The sequence below is a fragment of the Pteropus medius genome, unplaced genomic scaffold, assembly GCF_902729225.1.
Source record: "Pteropus medius unplaced genomic scaffold, Ma_sr-lr_union100, whole genome shotgun sequence".
NCBI lineage: Eukaryota > Metazoa > Chordata > Mammalia > Chiroptera > Pteropodidae > Pteropus > Pteropus medius.
The window spans coordinates 1809011-1830766 of NW_024350926.1; the positions used below are offsets into that span (position 1 = coordinate 1809011).

The 21756-nt window shown below is 39.1% G+C and overlaps 2 protein-coding genes and 1 long non-coding RNA gene across 5 annotated transcripts in view; 1 reads left to right on the forward strand and 2 right to left on the reverse strand.

Moving 5' to 3' along the window:
• TRIM55 (tripartite motif containing 55) overlaps positions 1-2957 on the forward strand; it is a 49285-nt gene extending 46328 nt beyond the window's left edge. For both annotated transcript variants that reach the window (XM_039841751.1, XM_039841750.1), the window contains one exon: positions 1935-2957. In XM_039841751.1, coding sequence (XP_039697685.1) covers positions 1935-2057 — 123 coding nt within the window. In that variant the 3' untranslated portion in view covers positions 2058-2957. The remainder of the gene's footprint in view (positions 1-1934) is intronic.
• Positions 1-21756, reverse strand: part of LOC120585455 (uncharacterized) — a 162649-nt gene that overhangs the window by 44482 nt on the left and 96411 nt on the right. The gene's annotated exons all lie outside the window — the stretch shown is intronic.
• On the reverse strand, positions 3846-7280 carry CRH (corticotropin releasing hormone). 2 transcript variants are annotated; one of them, XM_039841772.1, is made up of 3 exons: positions 5705-7280; positions 4358-4966; positions 3846-4242 (listed from the first exon to the last, which is right to left on the reverse strand). In XM_039841772.1, exon 2 carries the CDS (start codon positions 4950-4952, stop codon positions 4362-4364), a length of 591 nt encoding a protein of 196 aa, XP_039697706.1. In that variant the 5' UTR covers positions 4953-4966; positions 5705-7280; the 3' UTR covers positions 3846-4242; positions 4358-4361. The 2 variants fall into 2 exon arrangements, with proteins under 2 accessions (XP_039697706.1, XP_039697705.1); XM_039841771.1 differs by having other exon boundaries at positions 3846-4966.

Here is a 21756-nt window from a genome sequence, read left to right on the forward strand (position 1 = left end):
TGAGAACATGAGAGTGTGAAAGCAGCAAACCCTAACTGTTTAATACCAAGTTTTGAAGGCTGTAGAGTATTAACAGCTAAAACATTTTAAATGGAAGATAGATTTTTACCTCAAGTACAGAAAAGCACAAAAAATACATAGAAATTCCAAAAGCAATCCCAAATGGTTTGTTAGCAACCAGCAGTTTCACGAAGACTTTATCTCTCTGCAGATAATACCTTACCCAACTAGTTTCACCCTTTAGATATTTTAGAACAGCAGCCACATAGTTTCTTCAAGATTACAAACTGCCTTCAAGGAAAAGAGGCTACAAAATGGACACTCATGGTCTGTTCATCTAGGCAGATTCACTATTCACTCATATAGTATGGTTAGAAAAAAAGTTTTTTACACATCAATGATATGCTCAGATTACTTGAGGTGTTTTGTTTTTGTTTTTGTTTTTTTAGTGATTTGTAAGAGTAAGGTGACTATTGTGGGGAAGAGAACGATTTGATGTGTGTAAATAGGCACAGGATTCTGTCAAGATGATGTTTATTGAGCATTTGAGATCTTGCTTCCTGGCAATGTTGTCAGTTTGGCTCAAATAAACACTTGTAAAAAATTTTTTTAAAAATGATGTTTTTTCCACCTCAACTTCAAGAACATTGAGGTAGTTAACCCATTACCAGCAGAATCTAATAGCAGCCTTTTTATAAAAGCCCAATTGCACCTGATGTCTCAACTATTTCCTTCATAGAAAACAACATGCTTCAGTTTTATTCTACCATGGTGAATATGATTTCATGGCCCTTCTTTCTTTCAGAGAGCAACATGGCTGTGGGAGGGATATCTCAAAGCCATAAGGATTTGGGATAATTTTACTGAACTTGAAACACTCCCCCAAAACATATATTTAGGGTCAAATCTGGTAAAGTACAGGACAGGCACTCATTTTTCACATAAAGTATTTCGAGTAGCAACAAAACTACATGCTTATCAAAGTTCTGCTTTGCCTGTGCCAAGTGTTTTCCATTCATATAGCAGCATCATAAAATCACCCGGGGCTTCTGAGTTGAATGCATGTGCCTACCTCATTGCTTTGAAATCAGTGGCATTCTAATCCGCTGGGATAATTTTACCAGTGAAATCATCAGAACATGTTAGTCTGTCTTTGGTAGTTCCCCTAGGAAGACCTATGTTTGTCATAGTCCCTTTCAATGTAAGGAGTTTGAGTTTATACATCAAGTTGCATTTCAACAAGACTTTACGATTGTCCCTCATTCCATCAAGTTACCATTTTCTAAACTCACAACATAAATAAATTTGACTTATGAGATTAGATTGATCAATTACTTCAAAATTACAACTTGTATCTGTCAGGTATCTATAGATATCTATATAAAAGATAGATATTGCTTTATAAATATTGATGTTATTAGATTTTATGGCCTCGTGATTTGATCAAAACTAAGCCTGCATTTTTGCAAAAATTATACTATATGTATATATTCACATCCTAGTAGTAATTCTTACTTTAGCAGTGAAGAGATTATGTCCCATAACATCATGTGATGTAGTAATGTCATTTAAAATAGGATTTTATTTATTTTGCAGACTTTTCTAAATCCAAATTCCTATTAATTTCAATGAAACTTTCATTTCAGTAAATAATGTACTAGTGGACTTAGAAACAAAAAGGTAGATAGCCTGTTTCCCAAGAACTTCCCTCTGCTGCATGCATTACTATTGCCCCTTTTTGGATCATGAGTGTGAATTACTTTCATGGCTCTTGACCATGGCCAAGATAACAAGCTTGCTTCTCATCCTTAATAATAATTATGTTCTGTGTAATTATTATGATGATGATCCTGTCTCTTCAGTAGAAAAGTGAGTGGACCAACCCAAAAATGACTAGCCTCTTCTTCCTCTGATTCAGATTTTCTCTGTTGCAGATTGGATTTGAGAACCCTCCCCTCCAGGGACAGGCTGCAGCTTCAGGGAGTGGGAATGGAGCTGATTCTGAGCCAGCTCGCCACATCTTCTCCTTTTCCTGGTTGAACTCCCTGAAAGAATGATGTTCATTCCAACTGCTGCCCCTCTGTCTGCCTGGCCAAGATGTACACAGGCAGCAGGGAACCTAGATGAAATTAATATTATGCAGATGATTAAAGGGACCTCTGGACAGGATTTCTGTAAAAAGCAAACAAACAAACAAAAATAAAACCCTTTAATTCCAGATGACTTATCTGATACATTAAGGGAAAACAATATTTTGAAAAAATAGTTGCAAAAAGCATTGGAAGAAAGAAACTTGAGCTTATGCAAATCTCTTATTGCGTGGGAAACATTATGACGAATGTATAGGTGTGGTATGGGTGTGCATGCATCAGTAAAAATGGCAAGTTTTGAAAAAAGTGGCACTCTCATCTCTTATAGGCACTGGCTTTTATTATTATATCGTAGTAGCTTTTATTATTTCCTTTTAAACAATGCAGATGGTCAGTGAAATTCAGTATTAATTCAGAAATGACTGATTTATCAATATATGGACAAAAGGTAAATCATTGACCAAAGGTATGAAATGTTTCATAAAGGGTTCCTCTTTTTCATAATATATGTCACTGAATGTATATCTAGAAATATTCTTTGACTCTGATGACATTTTCATAGTCCAGAGGCTGAAGGTCTAAGACATTTCTTGTGACATTTTTCTAATCTTAGTTTTAATATGTAGATATCCAGTACTTTAACTGAAAAGGACTTTTCAATAGTAACTGTCTACTTTCTCATGTATCTACTGAGGCACCAATCTGCTGAACTGTAGAACTGCATTTATTTAAATATACATACACATGATATACATTATATGTGTGTATATATATTTAAATCACGCTTTAGTTGTCCCACCACAATGCCTCCTTTAGAACATAAACTTTATTCTGTATAAAATCTTAAATAAATGCTGTTTTTAACAACTTTGTCTTATAATGATTTATTCAGTGTTTTATGTCATCTGATTATTCCATTAGTCAAGGATATTTAAAGGGTCCCAAGGGATGAAGGATCTTCATATATCCAAATTAATTTTGAAGCAGTAAACAGTCAATTGAATTTTTTAAGTTATGACTAAACTACCAAAGGTGAATGCATTGTAAAACTAATTAGATGTACTGTTTGATTTTAGAAGTAACTAGAGATAGTTTATATTTCTAAAAATTAAAGTGATTAGAGTTGACAGACATGAGGAGGGTATTTGGGAAGTTGTTAAAGTTAAAATATTCTTTACAAAAAATTTTTTTCCTAAGAGCCATTTTATAGCAACTAAATTTAGTTGTTTTAAGTGGAGAGACTATCAAGTTCCTCCTATTAGAAATAGGCACTGGAAAATAGCTTAGAAAAAATATTTTGTGGTAGCAAAGTAATAGCTTGGTAATATATGAGCCTTTCTCATAGAAAAAAAAAGAAGACAGCATTTTGGCCCTATAGTTTGGAGAAATGCCCTTCCTCAACTCTTCTCTTTTCCTTTCCTCCTTCCCCAGCCTTCCTCAATTATTTTACATCTTATAGTTAATCAGCGTTAAATTATTTCCATTATGAATCGACCTTCCATTTATAAAATTACTAAGTCTTAGAGCTGGAAGAAACTTCCTAAATTATATAACTCAATCTCAGAGGAGTGATCTGAGGTACAGAGATGAGCCCAAGACAATTGCAGGATTGTATAAGCCACAGATACGTTTGTATTTGTTGCAGAAAATAAAATGCAGAGTTTTGTTTTTTCTTGTGCTGAAGTCAGCTTGGAGGAAGCCAGGAGCTGAGAGTATTTCCCTTGCTAGCATTGAAGAGAAGAAATAAACTCATGATTACCTTTGTAGCATTTATTAAAAATATAAATATTGAACATTCTCTTACACAATCAAATTGACTGAGGAGTGGAAAGATGTTTTATTACTGAAACATTTACAAGGAAACGTGGATTCAAAGAGCTTACAGATTTTGTCTCACCCACCCAAGAGAAGGACATTCTCTTTGGCTCAGACCACAACAAAGTCAATTTGGTGACTTCTGTCTGCTGTTGCTTCTTCAAAAAAAAAGTTTCCTTCTGTGTCTATACTCTAAAACACCATTAAACATACCTGGAAATGGAAACTAAAAGTAGGCAATACAAATAACATTTTGTTGCCTTACTGCACGTGAATTCACTTTGTGCATGCTGATTAAGGAGTATAGGCGCTCTTGCTGTACATCCTCTGTTTCAAGCTATATAAAAATAAACAAATGGTATCAGAGCAACGCTATGGTACAGAATACTGTATTATTTTATTTTATTTTGTAATTTTTGTGTTAAATGCAGAATCTTCTTGGCCAAACGCACCATTTCATTTCCCAATAATCTCCATCAGTTTCCTGTTGTTGTGAGCTTGCTGCGCTAACTGCTCAGCCCTGGCCATTTCCAAGACTTCTCGGAGGAGGTGGAAGGTGAGATCCAGCGAGATGGGAGGTTCCTCGGATCTCCTCTCCCTCTCCGGTGCCTCCTGGCGGCCACCGAGGTCGTTCTCGGCGCCGCGCTCCGCGGGACCCGCAGGGCTGTCGAGCGGGCGCCGGGGCAGCGACAGCTGTTGCAGCAACGCACGGAAAAAGTTGGCAGCCACCTCGTCCGGGGAAATGCGGCTGCCGCTGTTGCCAGAGAGAAGCGAGGAGGCAGGCGACAGGGGAGCAGCGGGGCTCTTGTTGAGATTACCCAGGCGGAGGAAGTATTCCTCCCCCATGCGGAGCAGGACTGGCCGAGCCTGCGGCTGCTGGGGCTGCTGGGGCTGCAGCGGCGGCTGGAAGAAATCCAGAGGTTGGGGAAGCTGTGGGTCCTGCCGGGCGCCGGGGACAGGCCCCCGGCTGAGGAGGGCTCTGCATGGCGGGCAGGGCAAGAAAGCCACCAGCAGGACGCCCAAGGACACGAGCAGCGGCAGTCTCATGTTAGGGGCGCTAGCTGCGGCACAGACGTGGGTAGAGGGTTGAAATGAGAGAAGGAAAGAGAGAAAGAGTTGGTCAGAGTTTAGCTTAACTGAGAGGTGAACTTGGCGGGTGGAGGATCTTCCTACAGGACACCCGTAAATGCGGCTCAGGATGGTGGGGCGCGGGGGTGGGGTGGTGGCGGCCTGGGAAGGCGCTGTCCGCGGTGCTGAAGCTCCAGAACAAGGACTTCTAGAGTTGGAGTGAGGGGACACAGGAAATGGGACGCCTGCAGGGCTTGGCACCAAAGCCCAGCCCCTCGCCAGGCTGGAATGACCCTTCTCCTTCCAAGACCCCCAAAGGGAGGGTCCCTGAATCCTCTTTCTAACTATCCCCCCAAAAAAAAAAATTGATTTTCTACAAATTTCAGATCTCAGCCGCTCTAACACCACCCCACCCCTTTCCGGGTGTTTCAGTGTTTTCCTCCCAATTGAGAACTGCTGCCTCCTCCTATTTATCTATCCCTGCCCCGGTGTCCTTTCTGGAGTCGGGAGAGATGGGGGCATGATCTACACAGCCAGCGAGGAGTAAGTGGCAGTTTGGGTAACGACGAGTAGCCGTCTAAGTTTGCTTTTGCGCGCGCGTACACACACACACACACACACACACACACGCGGACAGGGACAGGGACAGCGGCAGCGGCTCCGCCGGCGCGCACCGTGGCAGCTCAGGCAGTGCGAAGTTGGAGGCGCGTTTCCGTCCAGGCGCTCCCTACCTTCTGAGGCTCTTCTGCAGGTGAGCCGGGTGCTGCTCACCCCCGGGACGTCTCCGAGGCTTTTTCAGGGGTTTTCTCTTCTGTTCCCCTCTCTTTTTCTTTCTCTCTTCTCTTTCTCTTCAGTCTCTCAACAGACTTGAGCTCTGAGTTTCTCCACACCACAGACTGGAGTGGGATTTTATAGTGTCGACCCTCTTCAGAAACCACGCAGCATTTGCCTAATAAGCTGACGCTCTCTTGACAGCTCGATTGCGTGCTGCCTCTGCTCCTGCATAAATCATAGGGCCCTGACAGGGAACCAGGGGCAGAATTTTTGCTATCTCAACACTGAATCTCACATCCAATTATATCAACAGATATTTATCGCCTCTTTAGTGACGTCAACCAGTCCTAAAATGGAATGGCTTCTTATGACTTGTCCATTGACAAAAATTCTTGAATGAGATTTCCCAAGTGTGAAAACATACTGACCTCTTACTCTGAAGGGCCAAATTGAGCATAAAAAGAGAGACAGTAACTGGGAGAGGAGAGGCAGGGAAGATGCGAGAGAAGGGAGGTCTATCAACGCACAGGCCTGTGGGGGAAGCAGCAACCAGTTACAGGGGATCCTCCTCTTCTCCTTCCCTCTTTACTTCTTTGACCAGTCATCTCGGGCAACACCTCAGTATCTGAAAATATCCCTTTGCTAGAGACAAAGTGTCCTATCACCTTCCTGCCTGGATAAGAATGAAGAACAAAGAGACAGGAGTGCAGGGACACTTAGTTTTTAAGCCTCCATCTGCTTTTTCCTCCCAAGAACAGATAGATAATAGAATTATGAGTCTGCAGAAGCAAGACCGCTGTCTCTTGAAATGATGACAAGAGCTACTCCCATGATGAGGGGGCACAAACCAGGGTCGGTCTGGGGAACAGCAAAGATTTTAAGTTCTCCAGGACCTCACTGTTCCCCTCCACTTTCCCTCCTTTCAGATTCTGAAATAATTATGGACTTTTCTACTCTCAAATGAAAGAGAGAAAGGACCTGTGAGAGGTGCATGAATTAAACAATCTTTACTTAGTCTGTGCAGTGCAAACTCAGGAGAGAAGCATCCATTCTAATTTCCTATTCTATATTGGAGAAAAGGCTTAAACTGCTTGATAACAGTGCTGAATCCATGAGTTGCATGTTTTCATTATTGATGAATCTTGAGCATATAAAAAGGTAACTTCATTCATTTTACTTCCAAATACAATTAATAACCATGATAGTATCTATATCAGGGGCACCCAGGTGTGTGTGTGTGTGTGTGTGTGTGTGTGTGTGTGTGTCCATTTCTTTTTCCAAACTCAAATGTGCTCCATAGGAGCCTGAGAAATAAATAAATGTTCTCTGGCACCACCACAAAATGAAATGCCTATGAAACCACACTCAAATTTTGAATTAAATTGACATTATCACATAGGTGGGAGGCAGTTACCTCTAATCCTGCAATTCAAAATGCAATTTCAAACCCTGGTGTCTATGATTCAATTCAGCTTGTAGATAACCATCAGAGCTGTTTATCAGAAATTTCCTGTTCTTCATTTCTGGTACCTCTGCTGCTTCCTTTGTAACATGACAAATGATGTGATGCATATTTCAACTCCTACTTTGGGTCTGTACCAATCCACAACTGCTCTTAGAAACAAAAGGAAAGTAGAAAGAGAAATTCTGGCAGTTTCTAAAGGAGTCAGCTCATAGTTGGATAACTGCATTATGGAATGTACATTTGATGTGAAGAACAGAGAGAAAAATGGGTCTTCTGGAGAAAATGTGAGCTGTTAATAGAAGATCGTGATTATGGAAAATGGTTGAGCTTTTAGAGGAAAGCTGGGTTTCATGTTGGTAGGGGGAGTACATTTTTGCTTTTGTGGGCTTTTTTCCAAGTTGGACTAAATCTCAACTTTTTTGCTTACTTTCCTTTATGAACACTTCTCTGTCTCCATTGGCAGATATCATTTTGGACATCAATCTGGAGGTGGAAGTAGATTTGAAAGGGGAAGTTCAGGTAAACAGATACAGAAGAAGAACTAGGAAATGGATAAGACCAAGGATTTAGCTGGGGAGCCCTGGGAGGCGCCTCCAGAGAAGAAACAACATGTTTTGGGCTTATCCTATTGCGTCATATAAAAGATCTTTTAGTATAACTTCCTCATCACTGTTGAATCCTTGCTGTGATATTTTTCTAGAGTAGGTAGTTGGTTAGCAACAGAGTGGCTCTAAGAGTGAGGAACAAAAGGCCTAGATCCCAGAGGGGCAGGAACTGTGCAGAGCAGCCCCAACTCACAATTTTTCTAAAAGTTAGATCTCATCATATCACCAAATGTTCACATTAGATATGACTCGAAGAGGTCCATTTGGTTTAAATGAGAACTAGAGAGGTTAAGTGACTTACCTAAAGTCACTCGACTATTTAGTGGTAATTCTAATTCTTTTGACTACCAGTCTATATAATTTCCATAATATACCAATACTGTTTGAACTTCCTTTTCCAGCAGAGACACATGAACAAATTGAAGTGAGATGAACTTAGGTAAAGTGACATATTCACAGACGAATCCTGAGGTATCTTTTCTTAGACTGTACTTATATTGATAAATCTTATCACATATAAATCTAAGGCATGAGAATACATAGAGCCTCTGTGCACTTGATTTTAGGTCTCCATGTATGCACATTGCAATTTAACTTTCAGCCAAATCTTGTAATTATAACATGAGGTTTTTAAATGCATTGCCAGCTTAAGATGTATTAATTCGATTTTCCATCTAGTTCACCTTGGAAGACAGAGATCTTTTGATAAAGTGTAGAGTGACGAGGTTCTTAAAATAATGATACAGATGTGTGCAGTAAACGAAATACTCAAATCCATAAAAATCACCACTTCAGTCTTACATGTAGGAATAACTTCTTGAAAGGAATCATTAGAGAACCAATTTAAATAAAACATAATACAAGGCACAGTTAAAATAAAAAATATATGGCACAGCAATCCAATGAATAAAGAAATATCAGAAATAGTATTTCCGTTGGGCTCATTCCTGTCATCTGCATCTCCCTGAACTTTTGAGGAGTATCCCAATGGGTGCTTCTATTAGCAAAGTTCATGGCAAACAAAGTCTCCAAGTTTACTAATGAACATTTGTTGAAATGAATCTATGACCTCGATTGACAGCCTTTAAAAATACCTAGGGTGTACAGGTGGTTGGTAATTGTTTTTACTGTGCTTCAGATAGCTTAGTAACTACTAAGGTAGGGCTATGGAAAGGATCTCAAACAGCACAAATATCTAACTACTTCACTGATAACAGTAACTTCTAATAATCTCTTCTAATTATGAAAGACATGCATCCTCCTGTACAAAATTTGGAAAAAATAGAAAAGTGTAAAGAAGATACAAAACTCCCTTCTAGTCCAGAATCTAAAGATAATCTCAGTTAATATTATGTTGTTTCCCTTGAGAATTTTTCCTGAGCTCATACATTTTATGTAATTGAGATAACACTGTGTTCCTAATTGTGAATCTCTACTTTAAAAACAAAACAAACTCTCTTATTTAATACTGAAAGGTAATTGATTGAAGGAATCTTTCCCAGATTCCCAGATTAGGTTTAGGACCTGTGCTGTATATTCTCCTAACATCACAAAAGTCATAAAACTCACAATTTTTAATCATTACTGATATAATATGTATCTTCTTTGTTAGACTGTAAAATAAACTCTGTGACAAGACTTGACTGTATTTATAAACTGCCATATTCGTTACACCAGCCTCTAGCACAGTGCCAAAACATGGTAGATACCTAATAAATCTTTTGAATGGATGAACTATAGAAAACGTGTTGAATGAATAAAGTATAAAAAAGTCCTCCATAAGCCTATCATCTAGAAATAACTAGATAACATTTTAGGACTAAAATTTTATAATCTTTTTTGCTTAAAATTACAACTCAGATATTTTCCTATATCTAAATGTCATCCATTCTATTCACTGTATGACATTCCATCAAAATATACCATAATTTCTATCCATTTCTCATTGTTGATCACCATCCTAATAACCGGCTTTTAAATTTTTCTTCTATATCTTATCCTTGCACTTTGTACCTTTTAGTAACATATTCATAGAATCATGTTCTTATCCTTCAAATAAAAACAATATTTGTTCACTCACCAGATTGTAAAATGAGAATATTACTATCCCTTCATATTTTCACATACCTTCTTGCAGCTTCATCTCTCAAGCTCTGTCATTTGTACTTTTACATCTATATTGTCAGTGTTACTATTTTTATAACCATAGTTAAGCCTTCCACTTTGACTATAGATTGATCTAAAAGTTAAAAATCAAAGTATTGACTATGTAAAAATTGTTCACTGCAGAACAGTCATAGGCTCTGATTATACTGCCTTTCTTGTTTTTGTTTTACAATTACCAGTTGCTTTTTTTAATATTCAGTTTCTTTTAGAATTACTGTCTGAATTATGTTTCCAATCTTTTCCAGATTTTCAATCATGACAAGTAATCTATGAAGCTTTCTTCCTCTTTTTAAGACCCCTCTTGAGCACTCTAACATGCTGCTTTCAGACTAGTCACTTTCTAAATCTGATGCACAGCTATCTTTCTAGGATTTCTTTCATTTTTCTGAATTAAATCCACTGTCTAGAATCACATGATTTATTCTTTCTTGATTTCTGCATTTATTTTGCTAGAGCACATCCACAGATAATTTTCTAACAAAGGATGTATGGTAGGTAAATTTTCTTTCTTGCATTTCTGAAAATAGTTTTATTCTGTCCGGATAATTGAGCAATACTTTAGCAGCATATATAATTCTCGGTTGAACGTAAGCTTCTTCCAGAACTTTGAAAATATTGTTCCCTGTGTTTTATCATCCAATGCTGTTATAAGAAATCCAATGTCATTCTGATTCTCATTTCTTTATAGGACCTTTTTTCCCCTTTTCTCATTCTCTCTTGAAGATTTTAGTATGTTCTCTCTGTGATTGATTTTTCTGAAATTTTACAGTGGTGTTCGGGTCTTTTTTCAGTAATCCATTTTAATTTGGAGACTCTTGTTCTTCGAATGTGGAAAAATCTTTTGCATTATTTCTATGTTAACTTCCTCTATTTTCTCTGTTCTGTCTTTCTGGGACTTCTATTATAAGATGTTCCCTTTCTATGCTTGTTATTTTCTCACCTCTTAGGACTCTTTGTTTTGGGTTCTACTTTCTGGAACATCTCTTAAATACCCTCCAGCTCTTCAATTAGTTTATTTTACAACCATATATTCAATTTCCAGGCTTTGTGTTCTTTCTCCATTCTTTTTTCATAACTCCTAGTTTTGCTATATAGAGTAATATTTTCTCAAATTTCTTTAAGACTATTAACTGGAAAGTTTCTAAGCTTTCTTTTCCTGAATTATCTATTTTATCCATAGTCTTTAAAATTTTGTTTATCTTGGTTTCTCTATTTTATGTTGGATATTATATTTAAATCTCTTGAAGTGATTCTGTATATGAGTAACTACACTCTCATATTTAAGAATTAGGCCAATACAAAGCTGGTTGTGAACTCTTTGTGAAGGAGAAGGGCCTTGTCCCCAAGCAGCCTTACTTTTTGAGTGATTATATGGTGAAACAATCATTACTTTAGAGATATCCACAAATTACACGTTATAGAGAAATTTTCCCTGGGTCTGTTCAATTTCAGTTAAAGAAAATACATGTATTAATTTGTTAAAGTTGCTATAACAAATTGCCACAGACTGAGTGGTTTAAATAACAACAAAAAATTACTTTTTCACACTTCTGGAGGCCAGTCTAAGATCAAGGTGTTAGTAGTGCTGGTTTTTTTTCTGAGGCCTCTCTCCTTGTGTGCAGATGGCTGTCTTCTCCCTGTGTCTTCACATGGTCTTTCGTGTGTGTGTGTTTGTGTGTGTGTGTGTGTGTGTGTGTGTGTGTGTGTGTGTGTGTGTAGCGCACGCGGATCTCCTCTTCCTATAAGGACACCAGTCATATTGGATTAGGGCCCTTAATTACCCTAACTACCTATTTAAAGGCCCTATTTCCAAATACAGTCGTATACTGAAGTACTGGGAGTTAAGACTTCAACATATAAATGTTGGTGGGACATAATTCAGCCATTAACAACATTTTTTGCAAATGTTTGTTTTCTTATTTGTTTTATTGCCTGACAGGTAGACATTTGAATGCTTGACATTCACCACATGGGATGAGAAAGGTTGGGAGAAGTTGTCTCTTCCATATACAGACTTTCAAGTATCCTTCCCTTTTCTTATTTCTGCCTTTGGTGTTCCTTGGAGTTTCCAAGCCCTGTGCCCCTTCTGGATTCTGTAGGTGGGCTCCTTCCTCAACAAACTTCCCCTCTGTGTGCCTTCTGCAATGGATTCCTTAACTTTTTCCTCACTATTCATTCCATTCCCTCTGCTCTCTTTCTTCAGCTACCTCTCTGCAGACCCTTTACAGCTGCTTCCTCTGCCTTGCTTCCTCAGAAACCACTTCATCTTTTCTGCTTTCCTAATTTCAGAAGTTTATTAGACTTTCTCACCTGCTTACCATTCTTACTCTGTCCTCTTTATCATTTTTGGTTTATACTATCATTTCAATGGGGTCTCAGAGCAATGGGAGGAAAACAGGCATGCATTTTGGAAAGACCTCTCTGAATGCAGCGTGAAGAGTAAATTGGAGGGGCAAGGAGGCAGACAAACGAGTTATAGTCTTTGGTCAGTACTACTGGACCACTGCGGAATGAACATCATATGCCATTGATGACAGGAGCTATATAAGACAATGGCATGGTCTCCTGTAGATTGCTCCAGGAATCTAGGACACTACCTGTGGGCAGCCACATTCCTATTCTGGGGTTGGTGGGACAGGGATTCCTCTCAGTTCTCCATTAGTCAAAAAATCTCTCAGCATCCAGAAATCATCATTGAGTGCCTTATCGCCTTTCTTCAGAAAAAGGCAAGGACTTTGTTACCTGTTTCTTTATTTTTTCAGATGTTAGGAAGTAACTTACCCTGGGGAGATGACTCAGAGCATTAGAAAAGGGGCATGGTTCTGCTTCTCTAACAAGCCCCTGTCTTGATAGACATCACTGACCTTTCTATTTACATCATAATACATTGAATTTGCTGTTTTAGGCTCCAAATAATGGATGGAGGGCAGTGAGAGGACGTGTGTGAACTTTCTGTCATGAAGGGCAATTTGCAGGAACTAATCTTACAATGGTTAGTCATTAAGAAAGAAATCCATCAACCAAGCATCCTGCACAGGTATTTATATTCATGAACATTTTTTTACTTTAAAGAAAGATTCCCAAAGAGTTCTCCTAGGAATGTTACAGGGTGTTACAAAGGAGGAAAGGGATGAGGTTAGTTAAAGAAAGATTAAATATTTTTTACTGCAGAATTTTCTAGTATTTTAAAATATTTTTCTACAGTGTAAATCTCCCAGTCTTCAGCATTTCTCAGACTTATTTGACCACAGAGCATGTTACTGTGGGGCTAGTAGGGAAACAGAATAAGCCAAAGCATCTTATGAGGAGTCTAGCTATACTTTCTTTGCCAACCATATTAAAGTCCATGATTAGAGCTACTGAGTCCTTTTCTACCATTCCTAGGAGAAACTTCTAAAATGACACTTTTCACCCTTGAAGAGAGGGTTTAAGTATATGGGGAGATATCTATTTCCAGCACTTTTGAGGATAACCCAGGAAGGGTCACTTTATAGCAAGGAGCTACTGAGCCCTCCCTCGCTACTCATGAAATGGTCAGGTCTGTTTGCACACTTCCTGGTCAGGATAAGGAGTTGGTCTCTACAGTAATTCAGCCCATTGGAAATCTGTGGGCCTGCCTTGCAAAGGAGAACCTTCTTTGGGTATGAAAAGACAGAAGTGCCCTAGACAAAACTGAGTGCAATGGGTGGCACTGGATTCTTCTTGAAGGAAATGCAGTTACTTAGGAGTCAGTAGGTGATAAGGGCTGCAGGGGTGGACAGAGACAATATTTAGGAGCTTTGAACTTCAAAGATGTTGTTACTGGCTGTGGGCTCGTATCTTTTGTGAACCTTGCTGCAAGCTCTGTTCATCCCCAAGGCTGCTGTCATCCACCTGTGGAAAATGTGATGTTAGCTTCCATTATGAGATGTACAATTAATTTTCATGTGTCTGTTTCTTTGTCTGCCTCCCAGCTTGTGAGCTTACTTCTCACTTCTTTGTAAATGGTAACTCCTAGCACTCTGCTTACACGTGATAAGTGTTTGTTGGTTGTTGGAGATTGACAATGTATGTCTGACTTAAGAGAAAGGCTACAGCTATTCAAGGTGGTCTCATAACTATGAGTCAATGAACTAACTCTTGAAAGGATGGTTATATAAAACTAATGTGTGGGAAAGAAAGGATCCATCTAATTTGCCACATTCACTGTTCTCTTTTGCGTGAATTGTAGAAGTGATATGAGCAACTATGTTCCCAGGATAATGGAAAAGATTTAAGGGCATAGACCTGCAGTGGAGTTTAATGCTCTTATTCACATAAAGTTAAATGTAGATACATATTTGAGCCACCTCATTTTCCAACTTGTTTTCTTTGTATTTTAATTCTTAATAGTTATAAATGTCTGTCTTGTGCTTAATGTACTTTCATCTTCTCAGCAACAACAATAATTGCAATGAAAGGATTTTATTTGAATGGAGAAATACAATTATATAACCTGATAGATTTCTTCTGGGAAAAAAAAAATGTTATTCAGCTTTTTGAGTCAGAACACTGTATCTGATTCCTATTTATAATGGAATTTGTTCTACTATCTTTACTCAAAGATTTTACTAAGAACAAAACATTTCAAAGCAGATTTGCAAATGTTACCTAGCTCCCCCTTTTTGTGGGGACACGCTAGATTTCCAAGTAAGGCAGTTGTCAAATTACTCCAGTACTGTTTTGACTATATTACTTCCTAGCTAGGTGAACTTGGACAAGTTAATTAACTTTCCCAAACTTATTTCCTTACTTGTGAAACCATTATAAATGTCAGTTTTCTTATTTGTTCCTCTTAGCATTGTGGGATTAAATGAGATAGTGAATTCAGGGCCTATATAAGAAGCATTCAATTAACATTACATATTATTGTTGTTGGGCTAATGAAATGGTCGTTGTTACGGCTGAAGATAGTAATTCTATCTAATCTCAGCTCCTCAGAGCCTAGCACTGTGCCCAGTATTTATTAGGCTTAACAGATGTTTATTAATGAAATAAAATAAGTGTAATCACTAAGCCTTTCTTCTCCTAATACTGGAGGTTTTTCAGCCATCCAGCTGATTTTCTAAAAAAATAAATGAATGGACTTTATTTCTTAAGAGCAGAATTAAGTTGACAGAGTGAAAAGTACAAAGATGTCCCATTTACTCTCTCTCCCCGCACCCCACATCTCCCCTTAGTTTCCCCCTATTATTATTACTCTATTAACATTTTGCACTGGTGTAGTACATTTATTACACTTGATGAGCCAATGTTAATACATTATTATTAACAAAAGTCCATAGTTTACATTAAAGCTCACTCTGTCATTCTGTTAATTTTGACAAATGTATAATGTCACGTATCTACCCTGCCAGTATCACAGGGAACCCTCTCACAGGCTTAAAAACACCCTGTGCTCTACCTATTCCTTTCTTTTTCCCTCCTTCCCAGCCTCTGGCAACCACTGATCTTTTTACTGTCCCTGTAGTTGTGCCTTTTCCAGAATGACTTATCGTTGGAATCATATAAATTGTAGCATTTCGGACTGGCTGCTCTCACTTAGTAACATGCATTTCAGTTCTTTCCTGTCTGCCTCCTCTTTTACTTAGGAATAGCATCACTTTGGCTCGGGATATTTCTGTTTGGCTGATGTCTCTCTACTTAATAAATGTCTGCTCAATCAAAGATTATTTCTGTGTTGAAACTTCTATTCTCAACCTAATCTTTTATTGATATAACGGAAAGTAGTTGCACTCAAAGGAAAATTTTGCATCTTAAAAGAGTGGTTAAACACAATTAACTCTCCTAATTAAAAATAAAATGCAAGAAAATATATTTATCTTTTCTATTCCAAGATCAATAATAGTCCCTCACTTCCTGTGGGAGCCCCTGCTGTTCCACAGGCTGCTGCGGACCTGTCCGATTCTTCCCAATGCAACATGCCACATGCATTAAGCTGGCTGAGAGCTCATTTTTTTCTCCACAGCATAAACACTCCTAGACAACCTTACGATTATTCCATTCTTAGTGTCTGCTCAAAGTCAGGCAATAGAAAATAATCATTCACCATAAATTTAAAAAATCCCCTTTCACTTATCTGTCTCCCTGAATCAATCCTTGGAGGACGCCCCTCTAGCTGGGTGTGGGCAGTGGAGACGGCGCAGACACGCTGCCTTCATGCCTTCCCAGGAGGCCAGTCCCAGACCAACAGGTCTCTTCCAAACTTCGTTCCCTTGATAATTTCATGTTCATCCCGTTCCACAAGACATTCTGAGATATAGTTTCTTCTGGAGCCCTTCAGCTTCCTCTTACTATAACGTTTGTACCTTTCGAGTACTTATAAACAGTATGTTTCTCCACTGGTCTATATTTAGAAAATCCATAAATATATTTATCTTGCTCCTTCAGTTCTTTCTTAAAAGCCATCTTCCTGGGCGCTTGAACTTTTCATAGGACTTTTTGTGGTGGAGATGGAGAAAGAGTAGGCTCTTCTCCTTGAAGCTGGGTGATCTGGATTTCTCTAAAAGATCTGTTATATATTTCTGTGTCTAATCATGGAGGTGGTTCCTGTCATGGAGCATAGTGCCAGTGGGGCCTCCATTCCCATATATACGAGCAGACTCCTGGGTTCAGGGCCAGGGTAGTGAGACCGATTGGAATGAGGTTGGGAGTACAAAGAAGGGGATGGCTCAAAGCAGGGCTTTCGTCTATATAAGTCTCAGTCACATCCCTAAAGCAATGGCAGGTCCCCTGAAATCATGTCATCTCTGAGCACCTTCTTTTGGACAAGTACATACTTGACTAAGAATCAGGAATAAGGCTAAGAATAAACATAAAGCAATGGATGGAAATTGGGCCTGTGGGGTTTTGATGAAACACAAAAATGCCAACCCATGTTTGTATCTGCTGGGATTTTATCAGAAATCTTCTGCGGGACCTGAAAGAGGCTGAGTAAGTTCCCAGGAACTAGCCGCTAAGACTTTCCCTCTGGAACTTTGCAATTTTCTTCTTTTTGGTCAAGAAAGTTATAATGGTTTGCATTGTTTATGCTTCCTCTGGAAGACTTACATTGCTTATTTCTTATCCTCATTGGAACTCTGCTAGGAGTAGATATTTTTATCCATATTCCATAGATGAATAAGCAGAGACTTAGAATGGGCAAGTAACTTGGCTGATGTCTCCCAGCTGATATGTCAAGGGGTGCTGGGATCCCCAAAGGGCTCCTCCATTCTCTCCCTCTCCTCTTTCTCACACAGGCCTTCCAGGAGCCCTGGGGAAGGGTGAGCAGCATCACATGGTTGTGAAGGAACAGGCTCCATATTTACACCATGCTCCTGGGTTGAGTCTTTCCTCAGCACTAACCACTAGGTGTGATTTTGAGGAATACCACGCTGTTCATGTCTGTGCCACCTAAGAGAACACTCACTAGAATGCCTGGGCTCAGTGGGAACACCCCTGGAAACTTACCCAGGCATTATCCATGGTCATTCGCTTTTTGGTTTTGTTTTTTCCTCTTTAATTTTAATCCTCACACCTCTTCTGTATATATGATGCTGAACATCCCATTCTATTCATCCTTCACTGCCATTTCCAGGATCAATGGGGACAGTCTACTCACAAATGTGTTTATGCACTTTCTCAAAATAGATTCCAATCTCCCCAAATCTCCCAGCCTTTGAAACTTGTGCACAGTTTCTCATTCTATAATGGATGGTATAAGTTGGTGTTTATGCTTCATACCAGTTTCTAAATTAATATTTGCTATATGGAGGCCTACTAATTAATATGTACCTTTCCTGAAATTTTAAATCAGCTATTTGAAATGGGAGGAAGGCAGAAAGCAACTTGCAAATTCTGTACATAATGAAGTGAGGAACAAGCTCACATAATGAAGACAAACAATTATAAACATTTGCATGATTCTTTTTTCTTACACATGAAACATGACACAGGGAGTTGATTAGCATGCTGCCTTTGCTGGGACTCTTCCTTCTTATTTCCCCATCATTCGGTATGATTCTAAAGCCAAGAGTAGGTCACATTGTTTTGTCAAAATTTTCTTATATTATTCTAGGAACTGTCAGGCAGCCAAGATCATACTGCCAAATTCAACCTGACACAGGTGACTTCTGTTTCTGTGACTGTCCCCTCGGGTGGGGGTGGGGCATTTTCGCTCAGCTGATACACTTATGCCCAGAGTAAGTCCCCAATTCAGGTTCTAATCACTGAACTCAACTGGCCAGAGAATACTGGAAATAATTATTACTAGTTCTCCAAATATTTACTGAGCATCTACTATATCCTAGCCTCTGTGCTAGATGCTGAAGATAAAATCGAACAAATAAAATCCCTGCTGCCTTTGAAGTATTCACTGCCCACTAAGGAAGACATGTTAACAACAACATCATCTGTGCTGAGGGCTGTGTGGGGACAAAGAAGGGAGTCTACTCACAAAAGGGACAGGAGGAAGAGTTAAGGAAGAGCTCCACATAGGGGGCAATGCCTGAGTTGCGACTGGAAGGAATAGGAGGAATAGTCAGCAAGTAGAAGGATGGTCATTTTAGACAGGGCATCCTTAGAAGGAAAGAAGCAAATCAGCAAGCAAACAGGAAAGAGCCTCCTCCTGCCTGCCAGTCTCCCACTAGTGTCCCCTCAGCAAGGACCAGTGGAAAGCAGATACAAAGGAGAAATAGAGTCTGTGGACTACTGGCCCCAGGATCCCAAATCAGGATCTAGTAAAGTGGTTTGAGGCTGAGTAACTGGCTTTATAATCTACAGTGACCCTCACAAGTATAATTTTAATGGTTTGGAGGAAAGCCATATAGCAATGGGTTGAGAAGCAGAAGTGAAGACAGTAAATGAGGACCATTTTTCCAAAAAGTTTGCTGTAAAAGAGAGAAAAAAGAGAATAAAGTGATAGGAAGAGGTAGGTGCAAAATTCGGGAAGGGCATTTAATTGTTTGTTAAGAAGATCCTAAATCAAGTTTCAGCCTGAGCCCGCAGAAAGGTAAGAGTTCCATATGGATGAGTAAAAGCATCTCAAAGAGATGGGAAATATGGAAACCCAGAACATAGGTGAAGGGTTTGGCCAACATAGAAGCAAGAGAGCACTGATTCTTCTGAGAGGGGAAGAAAGATGTTTCACAAAAGACAACCAAACAAAAACACCCATTTCGTAAGTGATGTGCTGAGTCGACTACAAAGTGATCCACATGGAAAACATCTCCCATCTCTTAGCTGAGGAAATCTCTCAAGTCTTTACACACCTTCTCTGACCACCATGTCTAAAATTTTAACCCATTCTCCCCCCACACTTGAAATCCTCCTTTCCACTTGTCCCTGTTAGTGCTGACATTTTATCTTACTTAATTACCAGATTTATTGTTGTCTATCCACAGAAGCAGGGATTTCATCTGTTTGGTTCAGTGTTGCAACACAGAGTTAAAATCATACTTGGCACAAAGTAGGTGCTCAATAAATATTTGTTGAATATATGAATGAATGAAATCCTCATATAAGTACTATTGAAACAGAGAATAAGATACACATATCAATCAACCAGTGTTCAGACACTGTCTGCTGGGCCCTATGAGGGATATTGAAAAAGAATATAGAGGAGTCTCTTCTACTATAGAATTTATGATATTTGAAAAAAATGAAACAAATTAGCCCACATGGTAACAAAAGAATGACTGAAGTCTCCCCTCCTCCTTTTTTCCAGGCTGTACTTTCCCTTGCAGACTGGTCTCCAATTATCTTCCTTATGTGGATCCCTGGCGTCTCACAGTCCACAGCATTCTTTCTGCTCCCCAGCCCAGGATTCAGTGCCTTAAGCTAGTCAAAGTTGTGGGCTCCAGGGGTCAGAGTTATTAGTCCCTACTAGGAATGGGATTAGAGGGTCTAGGCTCATTGCTGCAGCTCTCTAGCATGTGAAACGTGTGTGTGTTGAAAGCTTCATCAGAGCTGACTTTGATGGGCAGCAGGAGCCCTTCAGGAAGCAGGCTGCCAGAACTGACAGCCCAAATGAGACCAGGGTCAAATCACCATCCATCAGGGTGTTAGAAGAGACCTCAGAGTGTTCTGTGGATGCAAAGGATGAAAATCAGCAACACTGAATGAGTGTGTATTGTTCTTAGAGAAAGCACTGGGTATGAGGACTGTACTCTGGACTATTCTGACAAAATTGTTTATTCATTTTTGAGCAAGCTCAGATTTAGTGTACCCAATACATGTGCATGCATTCACATGCCATACAGAGATGCACAGACATCACTCACACTTACAACACACAGACCTACGTGGGTACTTGAGTGTGTGTGCATAGACATGCATGCACGTGTGCACACGCGCACGCATACACATACACACATACACACAAGGCTTGTTATCAGCCAGATAGTTGGGGAAAATAACTAAAAGAATAAAGGAATGAATGAAGGAAGGAAGGAAGGAAGGAAGGAAAGAAACTAATGTTTTATCTATAATCATTTAATGGAGGATGGTGCAAAGTAGTTATCTACTCTCAACCCTCCCGTTTTAAACAGAGTTATTTACTCATATTGGAGCTTAATTTATTTTTTAAAGACATTCAAAAGTTTGGGCTAAAGGGTTCTTCTCAAAAGCTTTAGCTGTTACTATAGTTTATTACCTTAAAAAAATCCAAAAATTTGTTGGAGGTTTTTTCCTTAAAAGAGAAGAAATCTCTCTGAGGAGAATGGCAACCTGCAAGCATCCTCCTTTCCCTTACACACACACCTCAAGATTTTTAAATATGATGGAGCAGCAGCCAAAGATCACTGGACTTTTGAGAGAACTCTATAACACAAAAGAGAGGGACCAAGAGAAAAAAGCAGAATATGTAACTCTGAAAGAAACAGACATAATTTAGTAACACAATTTAACCTTTAAAAATTCTCTAATTAATATTCCTAGAAAGAGTAAAAGTTATTGCATTAACAAAATACAAATAGCTAACAAGGAAGATTATTGTAAAGTAAAAATATGACTCTGAAATTCAAATAGATTATAGATAAAATCTAATAAAACCGCCAAGTCTTAGAACAAAGAGATGTAAAAAATTAAGAGAAAAGGTAAGATATAGAGGATCAATAGAAAAGGCTCTACATCTAATAAATGCAGTAACAGAAAGGAAAACAAAGAGGAAGACATCATCAAAGGAATATCACAAAGGATTTTCTAGGAGTCAAAGGACATAAGTGTACAGATTAAGATGCCAATTAAGTGCCCAAGGCAATGAGTTACTTAAATCATACACATGCATATACATCTAGACCCAGCGTTATAAAAGTTCAATACATCAGTAATAAAGAGAAGATACTAAGAAGCTTCAGCAGCAAAAAGAAAAATTTGAAAGATATCTAAAAAACATAAGAACTCTGAGCAGCTTCAGACCTCTCACCATCAGCTACACTGGCTCTGAGAAGACAGTGCAGCAAAAGCCTTCAAAGTTCTGAGTTAAAACGGCTGTCACCCTTGAATTCCATACTAACCCAAAAATCAAGGATGAGGGTGGAAAGAGCCATTTTCAGAAATGCATAAACTGAAAAATGTTACATTTTACACTTGCAAGCAGTAACACTGTGAGAATCCTGCCCCTGAGGGTTAGTTTTCTTCAAGTTCTAAGTTCCCTCCTGGGCCTGAGACCTGGCAATGCTGGGTAGGATTGACCAAGCTCAGATTTGGTTTTTGGTTCTTCATGGGATCTGGTCTCCAGATGTGTCTTCTTTGAAATTTCCTAAGGCCTCCTCTGGTG